The sequence below is a fragment of the Peromyscus maniculatus genome, chromosome 3 (genome assembly GCF_049852395.1).
Source record: "Peromyscus maniculatus bairdii isolate BWxNUB_F1_BW_parent chromosome 3, HU_Pman_BW_mat_3.1, whole genome shotgun sequence".
Classification (NCBI taxonomy): Eukaryota; Metazoa; Chordata; class Mammalia; order Rodentia; family Cricetidae; genus Peromyscus; species Peromyscus maniculatus.
In genome coordinates this window covers 33,964,797-33,989,328 of record NC_134854.1, presented here as the reverse complement: position 1 = coordinate 33,989,328, position 24,532 = coordinate 33,964,797, and the positions used below count along the sequence as shown (strand labels likewise).

Here is a 24,532-nt window from a genome sequence, read left to right as displayed (position 1 = left end):
GATCTGGTTGCCAGAACATTTGAAGGCAGTTTGAAAGTTTAAATAGATCTTTTTAGATAAAGGGGATTGATTTATCTAATTCTTAGGGTAAACATCTTTTCCCAGACAGGCATAAGTAGAAACAGATTACTAATAACAAATTAATCCAGGCATGGTGGCATACACCTGTAATCCAGCATTTGGTGGGCTAAAGAGGGTGGTTCATGAGATCAAGACCAGCTTGGACTATATAAAAACACCCTATCTTCGATAAATAAGTAAGTAAGCAAATAAATTTAATTAATGTTCTCTATGAAGATCTTGTCAGTTCTTTGCAGAGAAACTGCATGTTTTAAATGGTTATCTATGAATAGGAGCTAGAGTGTAATAGTCTCAATGAGCCCCACTCAGGGCTTTCTAAGCTTTATACAGACCTTCACAATCTTTCACCAAGTTATAATCCTTGCCAAAAATAATTCAGATTTCCCAAGAAAGGTAAGGAGCCTCTGCTCTCCCGTGTGTGTGTGTGTGTGTGTGTGTGTGTGTGTGTGTGTGTGTGTGTGTGTACATATGCAGAAACCAGAAGAGGTTCCCTACTCTCACATGAATGCTAGGGATACAGACTCAGGTCCTCATGCTTGTAATCACCCTTACCCACTGAACCTGATGCACCTCCCTAGGCCCATAGTCCTATTTTTTTCAATGGTTAATAAAAAATTGCTTAGCACACCAGTGAACAAACACCTAATTTTCCCCTGGAGTTCATTCCCCTCAAAGCTTCATAAACATATCTACTGAGGGGCAATGAAACACGGACTTCACCTCATGCTGGTCCCCAAGGACTTGAGTACGGTATACAAAGCCACTCTCCTGTCGATGGGACTTGTGCTCCGTGGAACACAGAGGGCAGGATCAGGCCCACTGTAAATGTAAAGAGCTTCTTGCTTTAAAGTTGACATGGGAAAGTAGTAAAGACCTCCAAAGCACAAACCTCAAATTGCTTGCACGTTTGCTCTCCAAGTGAAGTCAGTATTCATACTGAAACATTTCTCTGGACTTTCTCCAAGACTTTTCTGGTACAAAATACACAGGAGACAAAGCATTCGTGAAAGGTCTTCAAGTCTACAGCATTATTTCTTAGAAGATGACTTGGAAAAGCCATCCAAGTGAAAGACTTTTCCCTTGAGAAGGGTATTGATAGCATGATTTTTTTCCTGACTGAGAATATAATACAATTTTATTTCTCTGAGTCTCTACTCTGGCCTTGGACTTCCCAATAAAACTCAGTGAAACAGTCAGATATTTTTAAAGAAGGGAGACAATTTGTCATAAACATTTTCCCAACATCTGAGTGCACTGAAATTTTAAAGATAATGATACCATCTTTTAAAGAGGCTAATATTGAGTTTTACTACAAGGAAGACTTTTTGTAGTTGTTACTAACGGCTATTTTGTAATAAAATGCCGAGGACATGGGAGTTTAAGCGATGGTAACTTATTTTCATAGTTCGAGAGACTGGGAAGTCTAAGAACAAGGTTCTGGCCCACAGGCCCCTAATGAGGGCTTGTTTGGCTGGTGGATGGCTGGCTTCTTGCCTTATCCTCAAATGATGGAGGAACAGAGGGAGAGAACTCTCTTCCTTTTGTTATAAGACCACCATTGCTACTAGCTTTTGGCCCTTTCTTAGAATTCTACTTAATGTTAAATCCCTTCTAAAATACTTATGCCAAAATATAATCCTGTGGGGATTTAAGTCTACAGTATTTAAATTTAGGGAATGTACAATTCAATCCATTTTCATGCCACAAACAGATGCTCGAGCTATGTAAGACCTGGGCAGCACATACTTCTAAATTGTCTCTGATCAAATAGAAATCATCTACAAATTAGAAAAAAATAAAAAGGAAAAGAAAAAAAGAGGATAACAGAAGTGAGATAAGACAAGACCAAAAGAAAAGCTGTGTGTGAGCTGAGGCATTGGGAGATAACTGTGGAACAACACATTAGGCCATGTTTATGTGGAAACAAGATTCAGAGAAAAAAATACCAAGAAACATAAAAGACAATGAAAAATCCCAAGTCTTTTTGTTCATCAGCAACTCTCTATTAAACTCCTGCAATAGCCAAATACTCTGCTTAATTGGAGTCTACAGATTTGGGTAGAGAGACTAAAAATAAAAATTAAAAAAATACTTGAAGATTCAGACTAATTAAGATATGAAAGGAGATGTTTATATTTTGTGAATATAACAAAGGATAGGAGAAGGTCTTTAACTGGGCATGGTGGTGCACACGTTTAATCCTAGTATGCAGGAGGTAGAGGCAGGCAGATCTCAGTGAATTGGCCAGTTGGGTCTACACAGAGATGATCAAGCCAACCAGGGCCACACAGTAAAACCATGATCATAAACAAGTCATTGGTTTTGTAGAGTGAAAAAGAAAATGGAAAGGGAAACAGTAATTAGAGAATAAATCCACTCAGAAAATCGTTCATCCAAGAACTGATGGTGAGAAATAATAGTTTTGGGATAAAGGGAACAGTGACGAAACAAAAATGGCCAATTAAGCAATTCACAGAACACTATCCAAACAGCTCTAGGTGGAGTAGCAAACAGGAACTACGGGTGAGAGTTACAGTGCTGGGATTATTGTAGGATTTTAGATTCTGCACTAGATAAAAGATTATTGCAAATGAGAAATTCAGTCACAGAACAGACCTTTCTGCAAGATTAATGAAGAAATTCGAAAAGATCTGACAAAAGTCACCAGGTAGATAAGTTACTGGTGATAAGAAATTGAGATGAGTTGGAGCAGGCAACAGGTGTATTCTAATCCACTGCACTCCAAGGGACCAAAGCAATGGGCAGTGATCTAACTCAACAGAAATGTGCTTTCAGGGTACTTGACATTCCTGAGAACCCCAGGTGCCTGAGAATCAAGACTATCTTCACAATAGTGCTATAAGGTCATTTGTGACCAAAACACTGAAGCATACCTGGCTGCCTTCTATTTAGATGATACTAAGAAATTTGAGAAAGAAAGAGAGAGAGAGAGAGAGGGAGGGAGGGAGGGAGGGAGGGAGGGAGAGAGAGAGAGAGAGAGAGAGAGAGAGAGAGAGAGGAGTAGGAAAGGAAAGAAAGAAAGAAAGGAAGAAAGAAAGGAAGGAAGGAAGGAAGGAAGGAAGGAAGGAAGGAAGGAAGGAAGGAAGAAATAAAGACAAAGACAGAAAGAGAGAAAGAAAGAAAAAGACAGAAAGAGAGAAAGAAAGAAGGACAAAGACAGAAAGAAAGAAGGAAAGAAAGAAAGAAAGAGAAAGAAAGAAAGGAAGGCAAGAAAGAAAAGACTAAAATGTCACAAATTTATTTCTTTATTTCTGAAAATTAAAGATTTTCTTATTAAAACTACATGTATTACTAGCCAATGCTTTCACCATTACTAATGAATTGACATGCTTTTAATTTATAATATAGCAAGCATTGGCTCACATAACCACAGAGATATGTGGAGGATTCCAATGGTAGGGCAGAAAGCACTTTTAGTCCAAGAAGTTTGTAAATTGACTTAAACATCAGTGAAGCTTTCTAAGGGACATTAGTCACAAGGGATGTTCATGAGCACCAGAAGACTAATGTAGCTGATACAATTAATCTCGACCAACATTATGTCTGACTAATATGCAAAACAAACATGCAAAATATGAACTTGTCCCAGAGAAAAGCATAAATAAGAAAGCCAGTATTCCATTCAGGCACCACACAGGATTTACAATGTTGTTATTTGTTTGTAGCACCTTAAATTGTCATATGCTTTGCACTGTCAAATGTTATACAGCTGAAATGTTTGTGGGTTTCTGATATTTGTGGAGCTATCCCTTTGTGGGGAAGGACAAGAGGCTTTCTGCAGAGCACTCTGGCACACATTTGCAGACAGTGAGCAACATCCACCCTCCACTTCCAGGGACACGCCAACCATAGGACAAGAAAGAGCGACAGGCACAAACTTGGTGCTCATTCATCAGAAAAATAAAGAGCATTCAAATTGTGGCTCTGAAACTCATGAATTTCGCTATCAAGACAGTGTTACCAAGCTATGCTTTGGCAGTTCATGCTAAAGCTCTAAAATAGCAATGTAATCACTTCGTCCAGCTCAGTCACATTTATCCTTTGCAACTAATGAAGTGTGTGACACACAGCAGTTGCTCAGCAAATCCATTCCCCACAGAAGGTGGCAAAGAGCCTTGTTCATGTCCCTGTCTGCTGGTTGACACTGCCTCAGAGCCAAGGCTTTTCTCACTCACTAGTGACACCCCCCAACACCATACAGAAGAGTGGATTTATAAGGACCGCATCTGACACAGGCACTTCCCATCCTTGGATTAATACCTCTCACATAATCACGTATACAACACCCTGGGAAACTCGCTCTTTCTTCACCCCACTTCAACTCTTCCCAATGTGACACACAGAGTTTACACTCACCCTCTTGAATGCTGTTCACATACTTCCCCACCTTGTCTTCTCACTGCCTGCCCCTCTGATTTATACTCGACTTCTTTATAGCCTGTATTTCATGTACTTTTGTGAAAGTGTCTTTTACTTTTCATTTCATTATACTGCTCTGTAATAAGTTCATATATTGAAGTGAGTTATTAAATTTCCTATGACTGTAGGACATACACACAAGCATAAGCACATATGTGTACATATATATATATATATATATATATATATATATATATATATATATATATATATATATATATATATCTTTTCCCAATCTCTTTTTAAAACATCCTCATGATTTGGTTTAGAACCAGACAAGAATAGCATTTAGGTTTCCCAGTATACATGTGCCAATCAAAAGGTGAATGTGCATGTGAGTATACATATGAATGTGTGTTTGTGTGGTGTGAGTGTGCATTCACGGATTGCTTTGCAGTTCATTCAGTGTGTGTGTCTATTAGCCCTTATTCTAGGAGGGGGTTTTAATAATGCCTAGAACACAAACAATAAGAGAGAAACAATTGGAGTATTGTATCTAACTAAAGATCTAAAAAGATGGGAAGATGAGTATGATTAAATAAGTCAGTGGGTGGAACTAATCCAGTCTCAACAGAGCAACACTGTGACAGGAGTCATCTTAGATTTTAAAGGACAAAACAAATGATTCAATGTCCCTGGAACACTGTGTCTCAGCAGGCATGCTTCCTGAGTCTGTGATCACTTCACATATGCTGTGTCCCATCTCTAGGTCTTGCCTCAATACTTTCTCTTATTAGCGGGTCTACAAAATAGACTGACAGTTCAACACCCTGAATAATGTTGTAGGGAGTATTCAGAAGACATTCCTCATCGGCCTGCTTCAGGGAAACATCAGATATCTACCATGGTCTCATATTTTCATGTAATGCTGGGTGTGGATATATCACACTATTTGATCTTTTCCTTATTTATCTCCGTACCAATACATAATTTTAAACTATCAAGCAATTTACAACATTAGTATATCTTCATAAATACATGCAATTCTATTGATTGTAAAGCATTTTATATTCTAGCTGCAAAAATAAGAACTTTAATCATGTAAAAGCATGTATCTATCTAATTATTATTACATAGTATAACTTCAAAGAGGAGGAAAAAACCTGGATTAGGTATAAAAGAGAGGACCATGTGCATAAATTTAAAGGGATATCACAAGTAAGAGGATACAAGATTTAACTTCTCTCCTGAGCATTTAGCTAAGGGCCAGCATCTAGAAACAGAACTTAGGAACAAAGTAAATTGAAACAAAATGTAGGCCATGTTCCCAGGTAGCCAGAGGGAAGACATCACTCTCTAGAGATTGCAAACCCCCCGTGAGAAGTTTCAATGAGGCATAGTCTTCCCAGTTGAGGGTCTACCTTTATCTAAAAGAGATTTGCTATCAGATGATGCTCAAGCTACAATTCAGAGAGAAAAGGCAGTGAAAGGATCCAGAAGGTGCTAAACTCCAAAGTGGTTACTGACATAAAAACTTCGTAATGATGTACATATTCGCTGTTAATTTTCTTACTCTTTGAACTTAAAAAAAAAAGTCTTGGTAGCATTAAACTGCAAGTATTTACTATCGTATGTATCAATGTGTTTATATGTATACATTTATGGATGAATCACATTCAAAACAATTGTTATATGGAAATTGAAAAGATTGTGTGATATGATACAACACAGCCTTAAAATACTAAAACTCATGCATACCAAGATATCAAGTATTATACTTGTTATCCTATCTTCCTAATAATTGTTGCTTAGATCCAGTCTGTTAGAAGGAAAGGAAGCAATAAATTTGATCCTAACTTACCGCACATTTTAATTGCACAATACTCCCAAGGGGTGTCAGGGTCAAGAGTATAGCACCATGGCCTCGGCTTGCCATCAGGATTGCGGCAATAATTATCATCAAAGCCCTTGTCGGGATATCTGCAAACCACACCAAGGAAAGTGTCACGTAAATCTGCCTGGAAACACCACACAGCCCTCAGTTCCCAGAATAGCTTTCCACTCAGCTTGGATGCTAGAACGTGGAAAAGAATGGGTTTCCTACCTTTTCCTTTATAGGGCCTGCCAGTCACCAATCCCAATTCCACTTACACTTCATTAGGGATGCAGTATCTCCCTCTTTGTTACTAAGGTAGGTCCATTTTTGGACCTGTCTACTAGTTAGGATCTCCAACTGCATCGCTTTTTCACAGAGTCCAATTAAAGACAAATTCCACCAACATGACCTTGTGTAGAATGCTCATTAAGGGAGCAGGTTCTTTTCTAGGGCAGGCTTAAACTTCAAACTGAAGTCCGGTTTCAAGAGCTCTGCTACTAATGACAGCTCAATTTTGGAAATGGAGCCTTGCTAGGTCATGCCCTCACCTCCACCAGCGCAAGAGACAAACTCCATCACACCACTTTCCCCACATCCCACCCCCTTTAAATTAGCAGCACCCTGAACTGGTGATTTGAATTTAATTGCTACCATATCCTTTCTGGTCTTACTTAAAAGAAATGACAAGCATTTACAAAACAGAGTTCTCATTTTATTTACAAGAACAAAAAGAAGAAATAAACAAAAACATAGAGAAATTTTTTTAAAAAAGCAATTTACACCAATTTCTAAAGGAAGGTGGAAATAGAATAGTCTAATTATTTGAATTTTAATTCTTTATTATAAAATTAATTCCATTTTGTTCTTTTTCTCAACTCAAATGTTTCACATGAAATTTTGGCAATTTTAAAATACATGAGGATAAAACAGCCAGAGAATTGTTTTATGCTGTCTTTCTTTTCACTATAGACATGAACTATGTTAAGGTGTGAGACATGTGGCCTAAGCATCTGAAGACACTGTAAGGAATTTGCTTGTACTTAGCATTACACTATCTGCCAAAAGGCTGGGTCTATCAAAGTAGCCATTACCTTATTAGCCACATTGTACTGTTTGTTTTGTTTTGTTTTGGTCTGTTTGTTTATTGCTATGGGAAACAAGAGAAGGTTCCATTCTGGCAGTTTTGTTCAACAATCTTCCTTACTTTAGCAGCTCAATTGAAAGTGTAGCTACTGGTCTCAAATGTCTTATCATAAATCCTATCACCCCAAGATTATGATCTGCAAACCCAAACAGCTGTGGCAGAAGCCAGAATATTAAGGCTAATTCCACATTATCTGCCTGTGTGCTGTAAGGAAAGCACAGAGGGAGATTTTCCATCGTGGTTTGTTGCAGAATGAACAAAAGCTTGTAAAGAGAAATCCATGGGAGTGAGATCCGGTGAGATTTTACCTTTCAGGCAAGAATTTGTGCCGGTGTGGTGTCTGACGATCCCAGCGCTGACAGGTCTTGCCTGACTCTGTGTGATCCATGGGACCCCGGTAGCTCTCACCATTGCAGGTCATGCATTCGACTAATAAAATTAAAGCATGCTATGTTAATTGTTTCTGGCAGTAAAACCGATACCATTGTAATGTTTAGAACAGCAAAATAATCAGTCATTATTAAACAGCCATACACACCATCCTAATTTTAAATTGGGATCTTAAACACATAAATAGCATTATAAAATGATACCTATGGAGTATATCATGTAATTTTAAGTTAATGCCATTCAGATTTAGCATAAGGACAGAATATTGCCTAGTTTTCAATAATTATTCAAAAATACATCAAAATTGGAAATATAAGATGGGCCCTTGCAGACTGTTCCCCTGTGAACTATTGTGCAGGATCTTACTTTTATCACTGACACACTAGCAGCTCTCTTTACACTTGCCATCTAAACACACACATTGTGATCTTGTGACTTCCACTGAGTATATATTATATTCATACAGTCCATTATGAACTGACATACTTAAGAGACCAATGGAATATTTGGTCTGATACCATTTAAAAAACAAGCTTTTACATATAAATATATATAAATATATACATATATATATAAATATATACATATATATAAATATATACATATATATATATATATATATATAGTTACAAGTCCATTCTGTTAGTAACTGTTCATGCTGAGTAGGTGGGCAAGCTAACATTCTTACCTACCTTAGGACAGAAGATGACCTGCTACTGAACTCCGTGCACCCACTCTTTAAAAAATGTATAAGCTGATCTAATTATGCAGGATCATACTGATGATTCTGTGGGTTAATTAATTGTTCACCTCTGGCTGGTCTCAAGTCACACAGAAAACTGAGTCACATCAACTAGCTGCAAATGAGATCTCTCCAACAGAAGGTTGATTTGTAGCATAGCAAGCATCCTGTGGAATAAATCACTGCTTGGCTCTCCTACGAATCCGGCCAACTTCCCCAAACACATCATTTGTATCTGCTGAGCACTGATCATCTAACTTTAGCTGAAGTGAGGAAAGACATTAATGTTAAAATTAATTTATCTGCTGGACTCTTGCCTAATAAATATTGGGAGTGTTTTGGTATGTGGCATCAGAGTGGTCTCTTCTTTTGAAATGCTTACTTTAATAACATAACAGGACTTTAACTGTTAGCTGTCTGGAATATAGGATCCATGTATTTGAGTGGCCCACCTACTTTCTTTTCATATAGGATAATCATGAATTAAGACAAAGGACCAGTTCAGTTCCTTTCATCAGATATGCAGACTGCCCACGATACAGTCAAGAGGCTGTACATGAGGGTGGTGTGAGAGCTCATGACTAAGGGTGTTCAGTTTAATCATTGCTGTTTCCACACTGAAATGCCCCACATGGGTTATGCCTCATCACAGTACAACTTTCCATTTGAATGGAACAAATTCATTTAGTTCTCCCCATTTTGTGAAGGATGTTAAGCTTTGAGATTTTCAATGAAAATGGTGCTACATTTGTTATTGTTTCTGGATCCTTTGTATCCAATGAAAAGTAGATTACCTATTTCCATTGTAATGTACTACTCATAACTGTTTTTGCAGTTTGTAATATATCTGCCAATAAAATTGAATGTAATTATTTTGGGGGAAGCATTACCTTGAGAACTGTTATAAAATATTTTCAGATTTAGATTTTAACAGCATTAGGAAAAAGTTGCTACAAAGATGAAATTAATGACTGCATAACATGACTACTTTCCAGAACAACTGTGGCAGATTAGCATGCCTCCACATTTAATGAGCATAAAGATCACCTTCAGCTCTCCTTAACTGTCCAATCCTTGTTGAGCAGGTTCGGACTGGGTATCCAGTAATGCGGTCTCAGAAGACCCTGGTGCTGCTGGCAACAGGGCCTCACTGTGTGATACAGTCTAAACTTCACGTGTTTGGGGGAATCGTTTTTAGGAGATGAGATTTTCCTAGACTTCAAAGTCTAGGTAAAATAAATAAAATATACGGGAACAAATATGCAATAAATGGTGGTAATACATGACAAAAAATAAATTAGGTATAAGTTTGAAAAAAAATTGTTAAGTTTTAGGAGGCAAAGCCATTGTTGGTGTAAGAAATGAACAGGCCTCTGAGACCCAAACAGTCTCCCTTTTAAAAACTACAAAACAAAATTTGATCACAGTATTTTATTAATTTTAAATATACAAAGCTAGTTGATAATTACTAACTCATTTATAATGAGGTAATCTTTGCAACTTACCGCTCAATAAATTAAACCTAAGACAAAGAGAGCCAACTCAATGAAATGGTTTAAACTCAGTGGATTTGAGAATTCTTCACATTTCTATTCACATCATATGTATGTTAGTTTTTTTATGTTTTGTAATATCCTTAGTAGTAGTTCTATTGCTCATGGGTGTATTGACAATGTTGCTTATTTTGAATTCTCTTCATTAAAATACATATAAAACTTGGCTCGTTTTAGCTTGAATTTAAAATCTCACTGTTCAACTCATGTGGCCTGGAACATGTTTAGCCTATAGAGCAGGTGTCCATTCACTTCTAAAGACTCTGGTGTCGGACCTCCAGAAAGAGCCTATCTGCAGCCTTTAGTGATACGGTGACCAACAGCACCACATGTCTTCACACTAGTGAACGATGGTCTCTTCTAATAGATGCTTCATGACCTCACACTATTAAAGAGTATTAATGAATTACATTCTCCAAAGGATAGCTAAAAACAAGTGTTTTAAAGTACTTCTTTTCTAGCACTTTTATTTTATGTCACCTCTGAGAATGAATGTCAAAGTATTTTACAAATAGACAGGGGTTGAAAACCACACCCCAATAAGAACTAGGAAGGCAATGCAGATTGTGTAAAGTTTGAACAAATTACCTGCCCTCAAAAAGACTTTCTCACACCCAACAAAAACAATAAACATATTTGCCAATGATTCTCAATCTCAGAAAATTATGATTGTGGAGATTCCTCTAAAAGTGGACGTTTATTTTCTTCCATGTGTAATTTAGAGACAAATATGAATTACAGACTTATTCATACAAAACAGACTTATTCATAATGTTATCACAGATAAGTTTATTATTTTTAAAAGAAAAGAAAACAATGAAGATGTTGGAGGGAACAGAATATGACATGGACTGAAAAGTAGGAATTTACAGAGACAAACTGTCTAGCACATGAAGTCAAGGGTTGCAACTTAATTAATGACAAACACATTAACCTTCTCCATGACAATTAGCTAACAATGCCTTTACTTGTTCGGTAATAAATAGCAACATAATATAAAATGGAGGATATAGAAAATACTGGGTTAATAAACAGGTATGTTATCCTACTATAAAAATGGACAGCATTCCAGAAGTATCTTCCCTTCCCCAAGTACTTCAAAATCCTAATAAATCTGAAAATTATTTAATCTGTGTTTCATCTGGATTTGTGAAATCATAGGAGCTTTGACAAAACTGAAAAACCCAATTTATTCTGTAGCCAAATAACTGAGAAAAATGAAACTACATACAATGCTGAAAAGGTCACTCCATCACCTTGCTGGTCATTTAGCTTTCCAATGCAAAAGAGCATATAGAGCTCTTTCACACCAAGAACACAGGCCAAGAACATGGCTTAGGTGCTCACCGTCAAGGCAGCCTGGGATCAAAGCTTTGATCTTTTCAGATACTATTTTGAACAGCACTGAGCTATAGGCATGCCTCACACTTGGTTGTAGTCACATAACACCAAAATCCTATGGAAATGTTCAGTTTAGGGAAACCCTGGCATATCTTCTCTTGAATCTAATCAACCTGGACTGTGCTGCTTCAGAGCAGTTTAAACCACATCTCTTCAGAAGCAGGTTCTCGATGAACAGCACCAGAACTACAAATAAAAGACTAGTTTTATCTAAGTCAGTAGTTCTCAACCTTCCTAATGCTGCAACCCTGTAATACAGTTCCTCATATTGTGGTGACCACCAACCATAACAGTGTTTTGTTGCTACTTCATAACTGTGATTTTGTCACTGTTACGAATCATAATGTAAATATATGATATGCAGGATATCTGATATGTGATCCCTAAAGGTTGACCTAGACTCTAGGTCCTCTCAGGTGGTCTATGGGAGCAGAATTAGAGGTAGGTAAGCTTAAATGAACAAGTAAATGCTCACTGTTCCTTTCCCCAGAAGGCTATTCCAGGCTGATGTTGAAATTCATGTTGGTAACTGGCTTTGTTACCTTACATGAATCTGCTAACCACAAGTTTGTGATGGATTGTGTGAGAATGCTCCCGTAACTATCTATGCTTGCACTTGAATGAACAACATACTCTTTGTAAATGATTCATTGTTGTTAACCTTTATCATGAGTTACAGTTCTATACATGGGGGGCGGGTAGTGCCCCATGTAGCATTCAGGTTCATTTACCTTCTGAACACTGAGGAATGTCACAGACTTCGTAGCGTACCTCTGGATTGCTTGTGAAACACCAGGGTCCCCCTTCTTCCCCTCGAGGATTTCGACAGTAGTTTTCCTGTAGGTCTTTACCGCGATAGCTCGAAGGCAAAAAGCTAGTTTTAAAATGATAATCATTACAGTATAAGAGCATGCAACCTTAGTGTTGGCCTATTAATCATACAAGTTACTGGGTATTTTTTCCCCAAAAGTAGAGAAACGTGTCTATCTCATGTAACTTAGTGTACTTGTACTTCAATTTTGCCATTGCCAATATTGTTAACTTTTTGAATTTTATTAAATTTACCTAACTGAACTTCTGTATCCCATATCAAATTAGTAATTACTAGCCTCTGAATTTCCTCAAGCCCAAATGTTCTGAAATACAATTGTATTTTATAAAATACAATTTCCACACTCCAAATCACAGGTAACGAACTCTCAGACTTAGGAAAACCTGAGCCATTGTCTCTGCATGTGGCTTCCAGATCTCACCCGTACACTGCTGACCCAGGGTCATTCTCTGCTTAGACACTGCTTTCTCGTGAGGACTATCGCACGCACGCACGCACGCACGCACGCATGCACGCACACACGCATGCACACACATACCTGTTTCTTCACAATTGAGAAAAAGATTAATAACATAGCATGAGCCAAGAATCCAGGATCAAATAAGCCTGGATACTGCTTTCAACTCTTTCTGACACCAACTTTGAGATCCATCCCAGCAGATAATTCAACCCCTCCAAACCATTAGCTACTAATTCACTAAGGAAACCCAGAGCTTGTAACAACTTAGACTTCATCTGGCTATTCTGAGCAGTTCAAGGAGTTAATAAGACACTTGACAAATGGCACCTGTAATTAAACACACCCTACTCATTGTCAGTGTCATAAGTGTGTGTCATTGGGTGTATTTAATCAATTTAATAACTTCATTTAAAATAGCTAAAGATCTAATGGTTTTCTGTGACCCAGAAGTATCCTCCAGCAAGAGAAAAGGTGAAAGCCATTTACTTTTGTAGGGCTGACAGTAATGGTTCCTACGTTTGTCTGCTACAAAACATCGTAAGAGAAGAACATTTCTCTACGGGCAATACCAGTGAAAAAATGTTCAACCCAATCACATGTTTAGTAGTTAACTGTACTTTTATTCAGTTGTTTCTGCTTGTATTGTCCTCATTGTTCTGCGTGAATACAAACTTTAAAGATCTAAGTCTCTTAGTAAACATTATTTAAATGTGTTTTCTATTCAGTGATATAATTGAAAAATGGATATGCTAATCATCCAGAGCTGTTCACATACATGAACCAAAATATCACACGGTACATTTAAAGTTATTATGCACTAATCAAAAAGAAAAATGAAAAAAATCTTTTTAAAAATAAAGATGATGTTATACCACAGAATGAAGACTGGCATGCGTCATGTTCCAAGCAACATTTTACAATAGAAGTCTTTTCTCTGAGCATGAAGAAACAGGCCTTTATAAGACATAAGTCAGTGACCAAAAATGAAAGAGTCTATTTGAAGACATTACTAACATGTAAGAGTTAAGCAATTGCAAGGTGCACACCAACAAAGCATTTCCACCCTACTTCACCAGCCTTTCAAGTACAGGACATAGAAATAAGATATTAGGTCATGTGACTGATGGAAGTTATAATGTAATTAAAGATAATTATAATTTTTAAAGCCTTAACAAGAATTGATTTTCAAAAAATAAGCTGTCTTTTCTTAGCTGTACTTCCATCTAGAATTCTGTGTCTGTATCCTGGGTTTGTAATATTGCCTGAAATACATTTTTCTTTCATTTTTTGGCACTTCTCTCCTAATGTTCATAGTAAATTTATAAGAAAATACTTCTCTATCAGAAATAAAACTGACTTTTGTTTTATCTATTTGATGAAGTAACTCATCAACTACATTTACTTAAGAAAAGTCTATTGTAACTTTATACTGGGGAAAAAGCAGTGGTAATATCAGTTATTAGTAGTCAACGCATGGTATGTACATATCACCTGGCTGGTTTAGGAATGAAGTTCCCCAGACAAATATTTATTTTGTTGCAAGTTCGTCAAAGGAACAATATTGTACTGAAGCCACTAGTGATTTCAGAAACTGAAACAGCATGCCCTGGGCCTGCACACATCAGCACCAGGTCCTCTGCATCCATACATTATGGCTTCTGGTTTAGTGCTTTTATGAGACTTCCGAGTGTGTAAACAAGTGGGTTTCTGATTCTTGTGCTTCTGTTGGGCTCTTTTCCCTCTCTTTGTTTTTCCTGTACAACTCTGATGTAATAGATTTTGTTTTAGCTTATTATATTTTATTTTGTTATATTTATTGTTATCTCTTAGAAGCCTGTTTGTTTTTCAAACAGAGACAGAGAATGGAACTGTTTGCGAAGGGAGGTGGGGAGGAACTGAGAGGAAGGTGATCCACAATCAGAATATATTGTGTAAAAAAAAATCTAATTTCAATAAAAGGGAAAAAATTCAAATCATAAAATAAAGTTGCCCAGTATAACAAAAAAAGTAAACTATTGATTGAATATCAACAGTTTCAGAGGACTACTCTTCCAATTAAGATTGAGAGGAGGAGATGGGGCTTCCAGATGATTTGTAAAGCCCCCCCTAAAAAAATTAAGAAGTTGTGAAGAAGCAGTGTTGTGTTTGTGAGTTATTTGCTTGTTTTGTTTTGTAAGAAAAATATAAGTAGGAAGAATCAGAGAAAAGCAAAAATTTAAACTAAAGATGGCCAAAAGAAGAAAAAAATTCTTACTACAGTTAAATCAGAAAATGAAGAGAAAAGACGTTCTTGTTTTTATAATTATGAGTCAATTCACATCAAATTCCTCTTTAGGTCACAGAGGTTAAAGAGCTTCTCATTTCTTTATTTGTTGGTTTTGACCTTTCCCCCAAACCAGCTGGCTTTCTTTTGTATCACAAGGTGTTCAGTCTGATTATCTTCAACATCCCATACTTGGCCAGGGAACGACGCCTCACCCACTCTTTCACTTATAGGTGTTCATTAGACAAATGTTCATGAGAATGTGTTACACAAAAGACCCGCACCAGCCTGTGGGGTCTGTACTGAGCTGTTATCCACATAGATACTATTTTTATCTCTGTCCTTGCTGTTAGCAAAGTTTAAGAGAGATAAGTGAAGGAATATTTAAAACTGGGTTATGTCCAAATATACTCTAAACCATAAACTAGGTCTTCTGGGTGCTAGCCTCCCTTTTTGTTCTTTTAATATAGACTATGTTCATAGGAAACTTGATCTGTTCCATCATCTGCTTCATTAATGAATGCTAGGCGGCCAGTGAAGGATAGAGATGTAGATATCAGGTCACCTGATTTTCTGTTAAGCTTTTGTACTAATTTCAACATCTATCATCATCTTTCCATTAAACCATTTGTAAAATATTTCAGTTTAGAAAGTCAACCATAAATCACTCTACTAGACAAAAACGTGTTTCTTTTTCCATTTCTCATAAAATTAATCTTTAGTTAACACCTAAGTTTAAAGTGTTAAGCTATCATGAAGCTATTCCAATAAAACTGCTAATTGATGAAAATTAAGTATTGCTTTCATTAAATAAAAAAGGATTTGAATAATACACAAGATATCCATGTTCCTTGGCAGGCTATCTGATTGGATAGGAAAGCCAGTTCCCAGGGAGATCCATTTCACATTTACTCCTCTAACAGAGAATGGCAATCATAGAGCGTTTGGGTTGAAACACAACCTGTACTGGGGAGTCCAGCATGCTCTCCTGATCTAAGGTAGACTGATTTTGATGGTATTCCTTTGTTCGTGAAAAGTTAGGTTTAACCACTCAACCAATGGGTTTTCTTCAGTCTGCGTACCCCTAAGGGAAGACAAAACTAATTGTATTATTTGCCTTCTAATCTAGAATAATACCATGTTTTAGAGGCATTCCTTTATAACTACTGAATAACTTGGGAAAGTTGTTGTTTCCTATTATTGGAATACTACTACAAAGCTGATTAACTTGGACAGTCACTAGCTAGTGTTCATAGGACAAAGTCCAAAGGTTTCATTACAGCATTGAACACCTTAACTTTTATATTATACGTCAGTTGGTTAACTCATATCATTTTGCTAAAACAAAATCAATCATCTTTCACACATATGCTTTTAAAAAGTAGAGAGGAATGAAAGTGTGTTCATCAAGGGAAAGCCATCGCATTTTGCTATTACAGACAAGTCAGAGCACACATACCACAGATAGACTCACAATCTTATGCTCGAGGGTTGCTTCACACACTGGATCCACTACGAAACTGGCAAGGCCACTTACCATCTATGTATGACCCTGAAAACACTAAGGTTGTTTGTGAAAACACCAAGATTGTTTGGGCTACATTTATACTTCATAACTAAGAACACCAACCTGTCCAATATGCTATTTGTATAAGGAATGTGTGAAATAGTCCAGTTAACTGTCTACCAGATACTTAAGCATGGTTAACTAAACTTTCCACTGAAGTTCCTAACCAGGTAGAGATGTTTTAAACTATTTGTATTCTTATTGAGATTGTTTGTGAAAAAGGTCTGGAGATCATGGACACATTTAGCTCTCTAGTGCATAAAAATATTTATGCTTTTCCTCCATGATGATTAAAATCCCACATGCCTATGAGTATTATCTTTATTGATCTTCAAATACTATTCTTCTGCTATAATGAATAAAGTTCTCTTCAATGTAGACATAAAAAATCTTTCTGGAGACTGTAGGCCACAGGTGACATAAGGATGAGTAAGCCTGTTAATCTGGGGTAAAAGAGCTTGGACTCGTGGCTCCCAGCTTTATGGGCATTTCAGAACCAGTCCAGGAGCCTTGTCCCAAGCCCTACTCTGGAGGATCTAATTTAATTGGTTTGTTTGTGCCTTTGGTAGTGGGACTTTGTAAGGTTTGCAGTGAGTCATTTTAACACACAGCCAAAGCTGAGAGACTGAGGTTCCATACATTTTGTGAGGTCTAAATCATGAGTTCCCCATGATTTTGTAGTACCCTCTCAAAGGTAAAAAGCAGTTTTCTCTAACTGTTTTCAATAACAGGTACAAATTGAGACACTGGGGTGAAAAAAAAATGTTAGGCCACATTTAAGTACTAAGTTTGTTAATCTTTCGGTACTCATTAATCATGAACCATGTGGGTTCTGGCCTTGTGGGTTCTGGCCTTGTCCGATCCAGCCACACTGAGTAAGTGAAGACAAGGTAGTACTATCCAGAGGACTAAGGAGCAACTGTTCACATGCACACAGGGGAGGTTGCTTCCTCTTTTCTTCATGCTGTTCTTACCTGTGCTCGTGGGGGATCATGGAATTCCAAGGTTGACACTTGATGCCACTCTTGGTGATCGATACGGTCCCCTTGTAGCTGCCTCCTTTACCAATGATACAGTTTCTAATATAGTCTATGGAATAACACAGAGAAAAGATGTTAGAACTAGGTGAAACACATGCTGTACTTACTAGAGAGGAAAAATAAGAATCCACTTAAGCACGTGAGTCATTAGCTGATGCAAACTGTTTCCAAAAATACTAAAAGTTCTTGCCTAAAGCTTGTACTAGTATTTTTAAAGCAACACATTTCAGAATAATATAAAACAAACAAGTCAAGTAATCTTACATTTTAATTTTGAGTATACAGTGGAAGCTAACTATAGAGATTATTCTTCATCCTTAACTTGGATTAGTTTACATACTCAACTATGTAGAATATTGTGACTTGATTGAATAAATATACCTAAGAAAATATTAAAAACAAAACATAGGTAACTTCCAGAATCTATTTTAAATTCTGAAACCAAATGTAAGAAAACAAAACTCATTGTCTTCTCCAGCTCAGTGAGAAGTGTGCGTTTGTTTTATTTTGTTCTTCTTGTTACCTCTCCCTGTTGGTGTGTGTAGGTTTCCAGGAAATAAACACATTGGGTTAATTATCATTCTACATGTTTTTTTTTTTTACAACATTTCAGCTTCTAACATATTAGTTATCAGACTCTTGGATGGGCAGCTAGCCAACTGGAGGAAGACTGAATAAAAAGAACTCATGTTTGATCATAAATTATACTTACTATAAGTGAAATTATTAGGATATGTAAAACTGTCCTATTTTCTACTCTTAGCTTTTACTTAAAGATCCAGTCAATTGACATAAAGGTATCTGTATTTGGCATCCATATTCTAATTCAATAGGACACAATATGTTGTTATAAAAAAGTTAATAAAATAAGGATTATTTTTATAAATTCAATCCATAATTGTTAGCTCGTGTGATGAAATATTTAACCTGTAAAGTGTATATTTAATATTCTATACTCATCTCATTGCTATATTTTGGCTTTTAAACAGTGTAAATACTTTATATATCATATCATACATAATATAAAATCACATAATAGACAAATTGACAATTTCAGTTTCTCATTTAAGTAATTTTAAAGCATGTATACATGAATTCAACTTATTTGCCTGAAATCTCCTTGCTTTGTTATCATCACCAGCCACCATTATGACATGAGCCACACAAATTATGAAGTTGTTATAATTTAAAATACTACCTTAATCTTCAAATTTGCCACAAGATAAGGTACACTGATCTCATAACCTAAATGGCACATTAGACAATGAATGCCTAAAATGCTAGCTGAGGAGGGAGAGGGATCTAAATTAAGGGAAGTCTGGGAATCACAGCCTCTCATCTAGCGTTGTGTCCTGACAGTCATCAGAGTCAGGGTACCGCATTCTTCCACCGCAATCAGTGACTGTGTGTGGCACAGGTCAGAACCCGACCAGGACATCAGCACGTAAGACCTAAGTGGCAAGAAACTGCAAGTGTATATTTTATCCTTCGTTTTATTATGTAACTTAGAAAGAAGGCAGTTACCTTTGTTTTCATAGAGGTCAAATTCATGGCCAAACCCCTTTTTCACTCCACTTGACATACTATTGAAAGGGAACCAGTGGCATCGTTTTCTTGTCTTATCAAAAACAAAGGCCCTGAAAAAGACAGCTGAATGAAAAGAAAGAACACCACAATTTAACAGTTTTTGATTTTTAATGGGCACACAATTTACCAAGGAGGATATACAGAATGGGGCATTATTACATATTAAAATACAGTGGTGTGTGTGTTTGTGTGTGTGTGTGTGTTTGTGTGTGTGTGTGTTTGTGTGTGTGTGTGTGTGTGTGTATTTCCTATTTTGATGGAACAAACAAGAAAGACAAAACAAAGATTTTGTAGGTATAGATTAGAAAATCAGAAACTCTATGGAAAGTTTTGACATTAATCTTAATGACTTGTAGAAAAAATGAAGGTGTCAACAAGTAAATCATTGCATACAACTACCTAGATTATTTCTGAAAGCTTTTAATAGTTTTGTAAATGCCCAGTTAGTTGTAGCTTTTATTTGTAGCTATAAGCAAGTGATTACATTTGCAATATCATAATTAGCATGTAAAGTTTATAAGTATACAAATATATTCCAAAATGACATATCCCCTGGGCCTGGGGATGTAGCCCTGTGTCCAGCTGTGGGAATGCTGAGACTGGAGAAATATATCCAAGCCCTGTATAGACTACAGAATAAGCTCAAGGCAGAAATGAACAGTTTTTGCAAGACTCTGCCTCAAAACAAAACAAAATATGAAATGGCTAGGAATATAGGTCAGTGGAAATAATTTCCTGGCATGGATAAGGACTTAAATTTCACCTTCAGTCCTGCAAATAAAATAGCTAAAATGATTTTTTAAGCTGTGCTAGGCTGAGTACCCAGGCTCCTGGTACAGACAGCTTTGTGCTGCTCTTACTCTCTATCAGGGAAGCTTCTTACTGAAGTGGGCAGTGCTTGATGCACAGACTCAGAACTGTCAAAGTCCTGAGAATAGCGACCGTAGGAACCTGGCTCTCTCACAGCTCCAAGAACTTCATAGAGAAGGGGGAAGAAGGGATGTAGGAGCTGGGAGATGGGGAGGAACTCTGAAATGCTGTCCCCTGCTCTACACAGGATTTCACAGCACCTCTTGCTGCCTACACAAGACCAAGCCAGTTGAAAAGTCCAGCATGGTTGAAGACAGGCCCCTGATGACATGCCCCCAGCTGAAGAGCTATGGCCAATTGATGGCTGCTAAGGGAGAAAGGGTCATTTTGCTTTCAGGGGTGTGCCTACTGGTAGATCACCCATGCTTCAATGGATGGCCCAAAGCCATGCACAGATAAATACCACTAATTAAACTCAGTGGTTTCAATATGTTTTCAACTCGTGTGCTCATGGAGGATGTTAACATGTGTCCCCACTATTCCTGCAGCTAATAGTACACTGCTCTTGCCATTGCTTACTGAAAGTATTCACTAAAACAAACCGATAAATATCCCCCAAATACTTCAGTTTTTAAAAGTAATTTCAGCCAGAAAAGTAGGTATGATTTCCAGTCTATAGACCATCTCTTTTTTCTTTTTTTTAAGATTTATTTATTTATTTATTTATTTATTTATTTATTTATTTATTATGAACACAGAAGAGGGTGCCAGGTCTCATTTCAGATGGTTGTGAGCCACCATGTGGGTGCTGGGAATTGAACTCAGGACCTCTGGAAGAGCAGTCGGTGCTCTTAACCTCTGAGCCATCTCTCCAGCCCTGACCATTTCTTTCATTCCATTATAACAGCATAGGCTCTCCAAAAAGTACTTCTTTGTATTATTTCACACTTCCATGTGAAGTGTATGGGACTATCACATTCCCTGGGTTGAATTTTTCTCTAAATTTACTTTGGCCTTATTGTCAAACTCTGCATTAAAAATCCACAAAGAAATGTGTTCCTCCTGTTGTCCTTCTGCTACCCGTCAACTCTGAGGCGGGAAGACTCAACTTCAACCCAGCAGCCAACAGAACATCTCTATAAATTTTTGCAGCTCAGACACTGATTGAGAGTAATCTTTCTTGCTTTATTTTCCCCAATCTCAAGGCTTTTTCGCAAAAGTCGAAATGAAACACCATTATCCTAGGGATAAGCTTACAAATCCAATTCCCACTGTGGTTGCCAGGAAATGTCTTCCTGAGAGTGGCAGTTTGGCTTTAAAAATAGAAAAGAGATAGTCTTTCCTCTGCCTAAGTCTGCTGAAGACCTTTTGTGACCGTGTCCTTCCCTACAGGCCCATAATCCTTATTTCGCTGAGATAGGGAACACTAAATGGTAACTTCTCACAAGAAATCACTGAGTTCTGTATTCCATAAAAGGCCACTGTGAAAATATAATATGCAAGAATTGAACATTGATAGAATTTCTTCAAAAATATCATTTCTTAATACCATGAATAAAATCGAGGGCCTTGTGCATTCTAAGCAGGCATGCCGACACTGAGCTACATCCCAGCTGCATAATCTCTTGTTAATGATTTATTTATTATCAGTGTGTGTGTGTGTGTGTGTGTGTGTCTGAGTGAATTAATGTGTACCACATGTATGCAGATGCCTTTGAAAGCCAATAGAGGACATCAGATACCCTTAAACTGGTACCCGTGTTGATGAAGTCCCTGATATGGGTTCTGGGAACCAAACCCAAGTCCTCTCCAAAAGCATCAAGTGTTCTTAACCACTAAACCATCTCTCTAGCATCCAATGTTATTTTTTAAGGGACAAAAGAATAGAAAATAAACCAATAAAACACATTTTTGAAGAACAGTGTGTGTGTGTGTGTGTGTGTGTGTGTGTGTGTGTGTAGCGTTGTAGCCCAGGCTAGTCTTGAACTCACAATGACCAGCTTCCTATGGTTTGAGATTATATGAATGCACCACCACACCTTGCTCAGGAAATGTATATTATTATTGCCATTTCGGATGAAATTTTCACCTTTCTCCTGTGAGATCACTGGAAAAGTAATAAGGGGACTATCAGAAGAAAAGGCCCTTTCTACGCGGACCACTCAAGCCTCAGATGGCTCCACCTCTTTCCACCACACCTTTATCATCACTCTCCCTGACTTCTTTGAAACAGTCTCGGCAGCTGACACCAGTTGCTCTAGGCTTTTATATAATTCTCTCAACACCTTTTATTTAAATCCCTACAGAGATGATATAAGTTGCAGCAAATTTTGGCTATTGCCCAGTTTCTACCCAGAAAACCCTTCCACTGCTCTTCTGCAGAATGAAACAAGAGACACAATATTTTAGAATAAAAAAGAGATAAAATTCAATCCAATTTGATTTTAGCTCAATGTTCATTGTTCAAAATCCATAACAAAACAGCTGTGAACTTTGGAAGGCAGTTTTCAGAGCCTCCGTGCTCATTCCGAGTTTCCATCAGCTCAGAGCTGTCTGCTCTTGTGATGAGTTCAAGCTAGACTCAAACTTTCTCTAAAGGACCAATTGCATCGACTAGCAAAAGGGAAGAGAAAATAGGATCATTATATATTTACTTTATTCGAAAATTATTCTTAAGAAAATCAAGAGACTTACTTGCAAGTGAATGGAAGGCCCTTATTCCTAATACATCTGTTGGCACACTCATCTGCAGAGTTCATTTTTTTGGTTTTAATCTTCAGTAATGGGTCTTCCTTGGTGAGAGTCGTCTTTGCTGACTTTTTGAATTCATGGAGTGTATTTCTTCTTTTCTTCTGTCCTTCTATTAACACAAAAAATAAATAATTCAACATGAAAGAAAGGCTTTTAATGATTATAGAGGGGGAAACTCCTTAAGGGACATCTTCAAGATAATGACTTTATAGGACAGCATAGTATACCTCTAGGGGGTGGGATAGAGTGAGATAAGGATGTGGAAGAGCAAGAAAGAGGAACATTATAATTATGCAAAAAGAGATAGTTGCTATGTAAATTCACTAATCTACATCCTTTCAAATGAAGGATGCATTGAAAAATTAGGACAAAGTTCACCCCAAAGAATAAGCAACCCTAAAGAAGAATTGTTTTAAAAATAGGACAAAGCTCACCCTAAAGAGATGAAGTTCTCCAGACAACACAGAATCAAGCATCAATGCCAGAGGCATATGCACACTTTGTAATTAAACTGTTCATTCTCCTCTCAGTGGTTCCTCATATAAGTTACAGCGCTAACTAGGTAAGTCTACCCAAAGGCAAGTGAGAAACTTCTCACTAAAAACTCTGCGGTAGACCATGCTTCCACTTGTTTTTTAAGTGCCTCATACTATTCATATTTTAGCCCCTCTCTTCTTATTTTTGCAAAAAAAAAAAAATGTATTCAATGTTTGGTACACTATTTCTCAATTTCATAAAACTGTTTGCATTGAGATCAGGCCAAATACTGTAAGTCAAGTGTATGTAAAGTTTTATCCTTTAATGTAGCAATACCATTTTTCTTCATGAAGGGACAAGACCTCTAGATAGCATGAAACTTACTATAAACCTGAAAACAGAACCCACACATCCTAAAGATCTTAAATTTATGCATAATTTGAAAGTAACAAGAACTTGTTTTTTCATTCTTAATTTCCTAAAAGTACCCCAATCTAATACTGATCAAATTATTCAGCATTAATCATCTATTAGACCACAACTATTGCAAAACAAGTATGGAACTATGCACATCTGCATGTCAATTTGCTTAATGTCCCTTATGACAATGGCAGTTCAATACATTCATTTTTAACTGGAGGTAAGTAAATACAGAGGGAGAAAATTGACCACGTGGAAGACTTCAGACTGGAAGCACAGAGACCCGGCTTCAGAGCTGGCACTCAGAACCACGCACACTGCCATCTTTTATCTAAGACTTGCTAAGAATGCGTGTGGAAATGTGACTTGTAAACATTTCCTGAAGATTTGGTTCAGAGCTATCAGTTGAAGAGAAGCTTGGATGTTACAGCAGGAAATGCATTCCTGGTCTTTAAATGTGGTGAAGTGTGTCAAGAAAAGGGTGATGCTTTCTGTGCAGAAAAGTTGGGGAAAGGGCTACCAGAGTGAAGCGCCAAGAATGGCATCATACCCTGTTTGCCAGAAACCACCGGCTCCGGTTGGTTTGCTAAGTATGCAGATGCTACTCATTAATGTCTATCCTGATCTGAAGTCAACAATTAATAAGGGAAAACATGCACTTCTCTTAGTTCTGAGTTCTTTACCAAACTCCAGAACACAGTTTCTAACAGACTGATACTACTCCCTATAGCAATGCTTTTCCTTGGGCTATAAGATAC

At 37.2% G+C, this 24,532-nt stretch overlaps 1 protein-coding gene across 3 annotated transcripts in view; it reads right to left on the bottom strand.

Moving 5' to 3' along the window:
* Hgf (hepatocyte growth factor) overlaps positions 1 to 24,532 on the bottom strand; it is a 62,524-nt gene that overhangs the window by 32,513 nt on the left and 5,479 nt on the right. For 2 of the 3 annotated variants that reach the window (XM_042272931.2, XM_042272930.2), the window contains exons 3-8: positions 22,821 to 22,986; positions 19,254 to 19,366; positions 17,664 to 17,778; positions 12,299 to 12,441; positions 7,790 to 7,910; positions 6,323 to 6,441 (exon numbers count right to left, since the gene is read on the bottom strand). In XM_042272931.2, coding sequence (XP_042128865.2) covers positions 6,323 to 6,441; positions 7,790 to 7,910; positions 12,299 to 12,441; positions 17,664 to 17,778; positions 19,254 to 19,366; positions 22,821 to 22,986 — 777 coding nt within the window. The remainder of the gene's footprint in view (positions 1 to 6,322; positions 6,442 to 7,789; positions 7,911 to 12,298; positions 12,442 to 17,663; positions 17,779 to 19,253; positions 19,367 to 22,820; positions 22,987 to 24,532) is intronic. The other variant, XM_042272932.2, reaches the window with a different exon arrangement.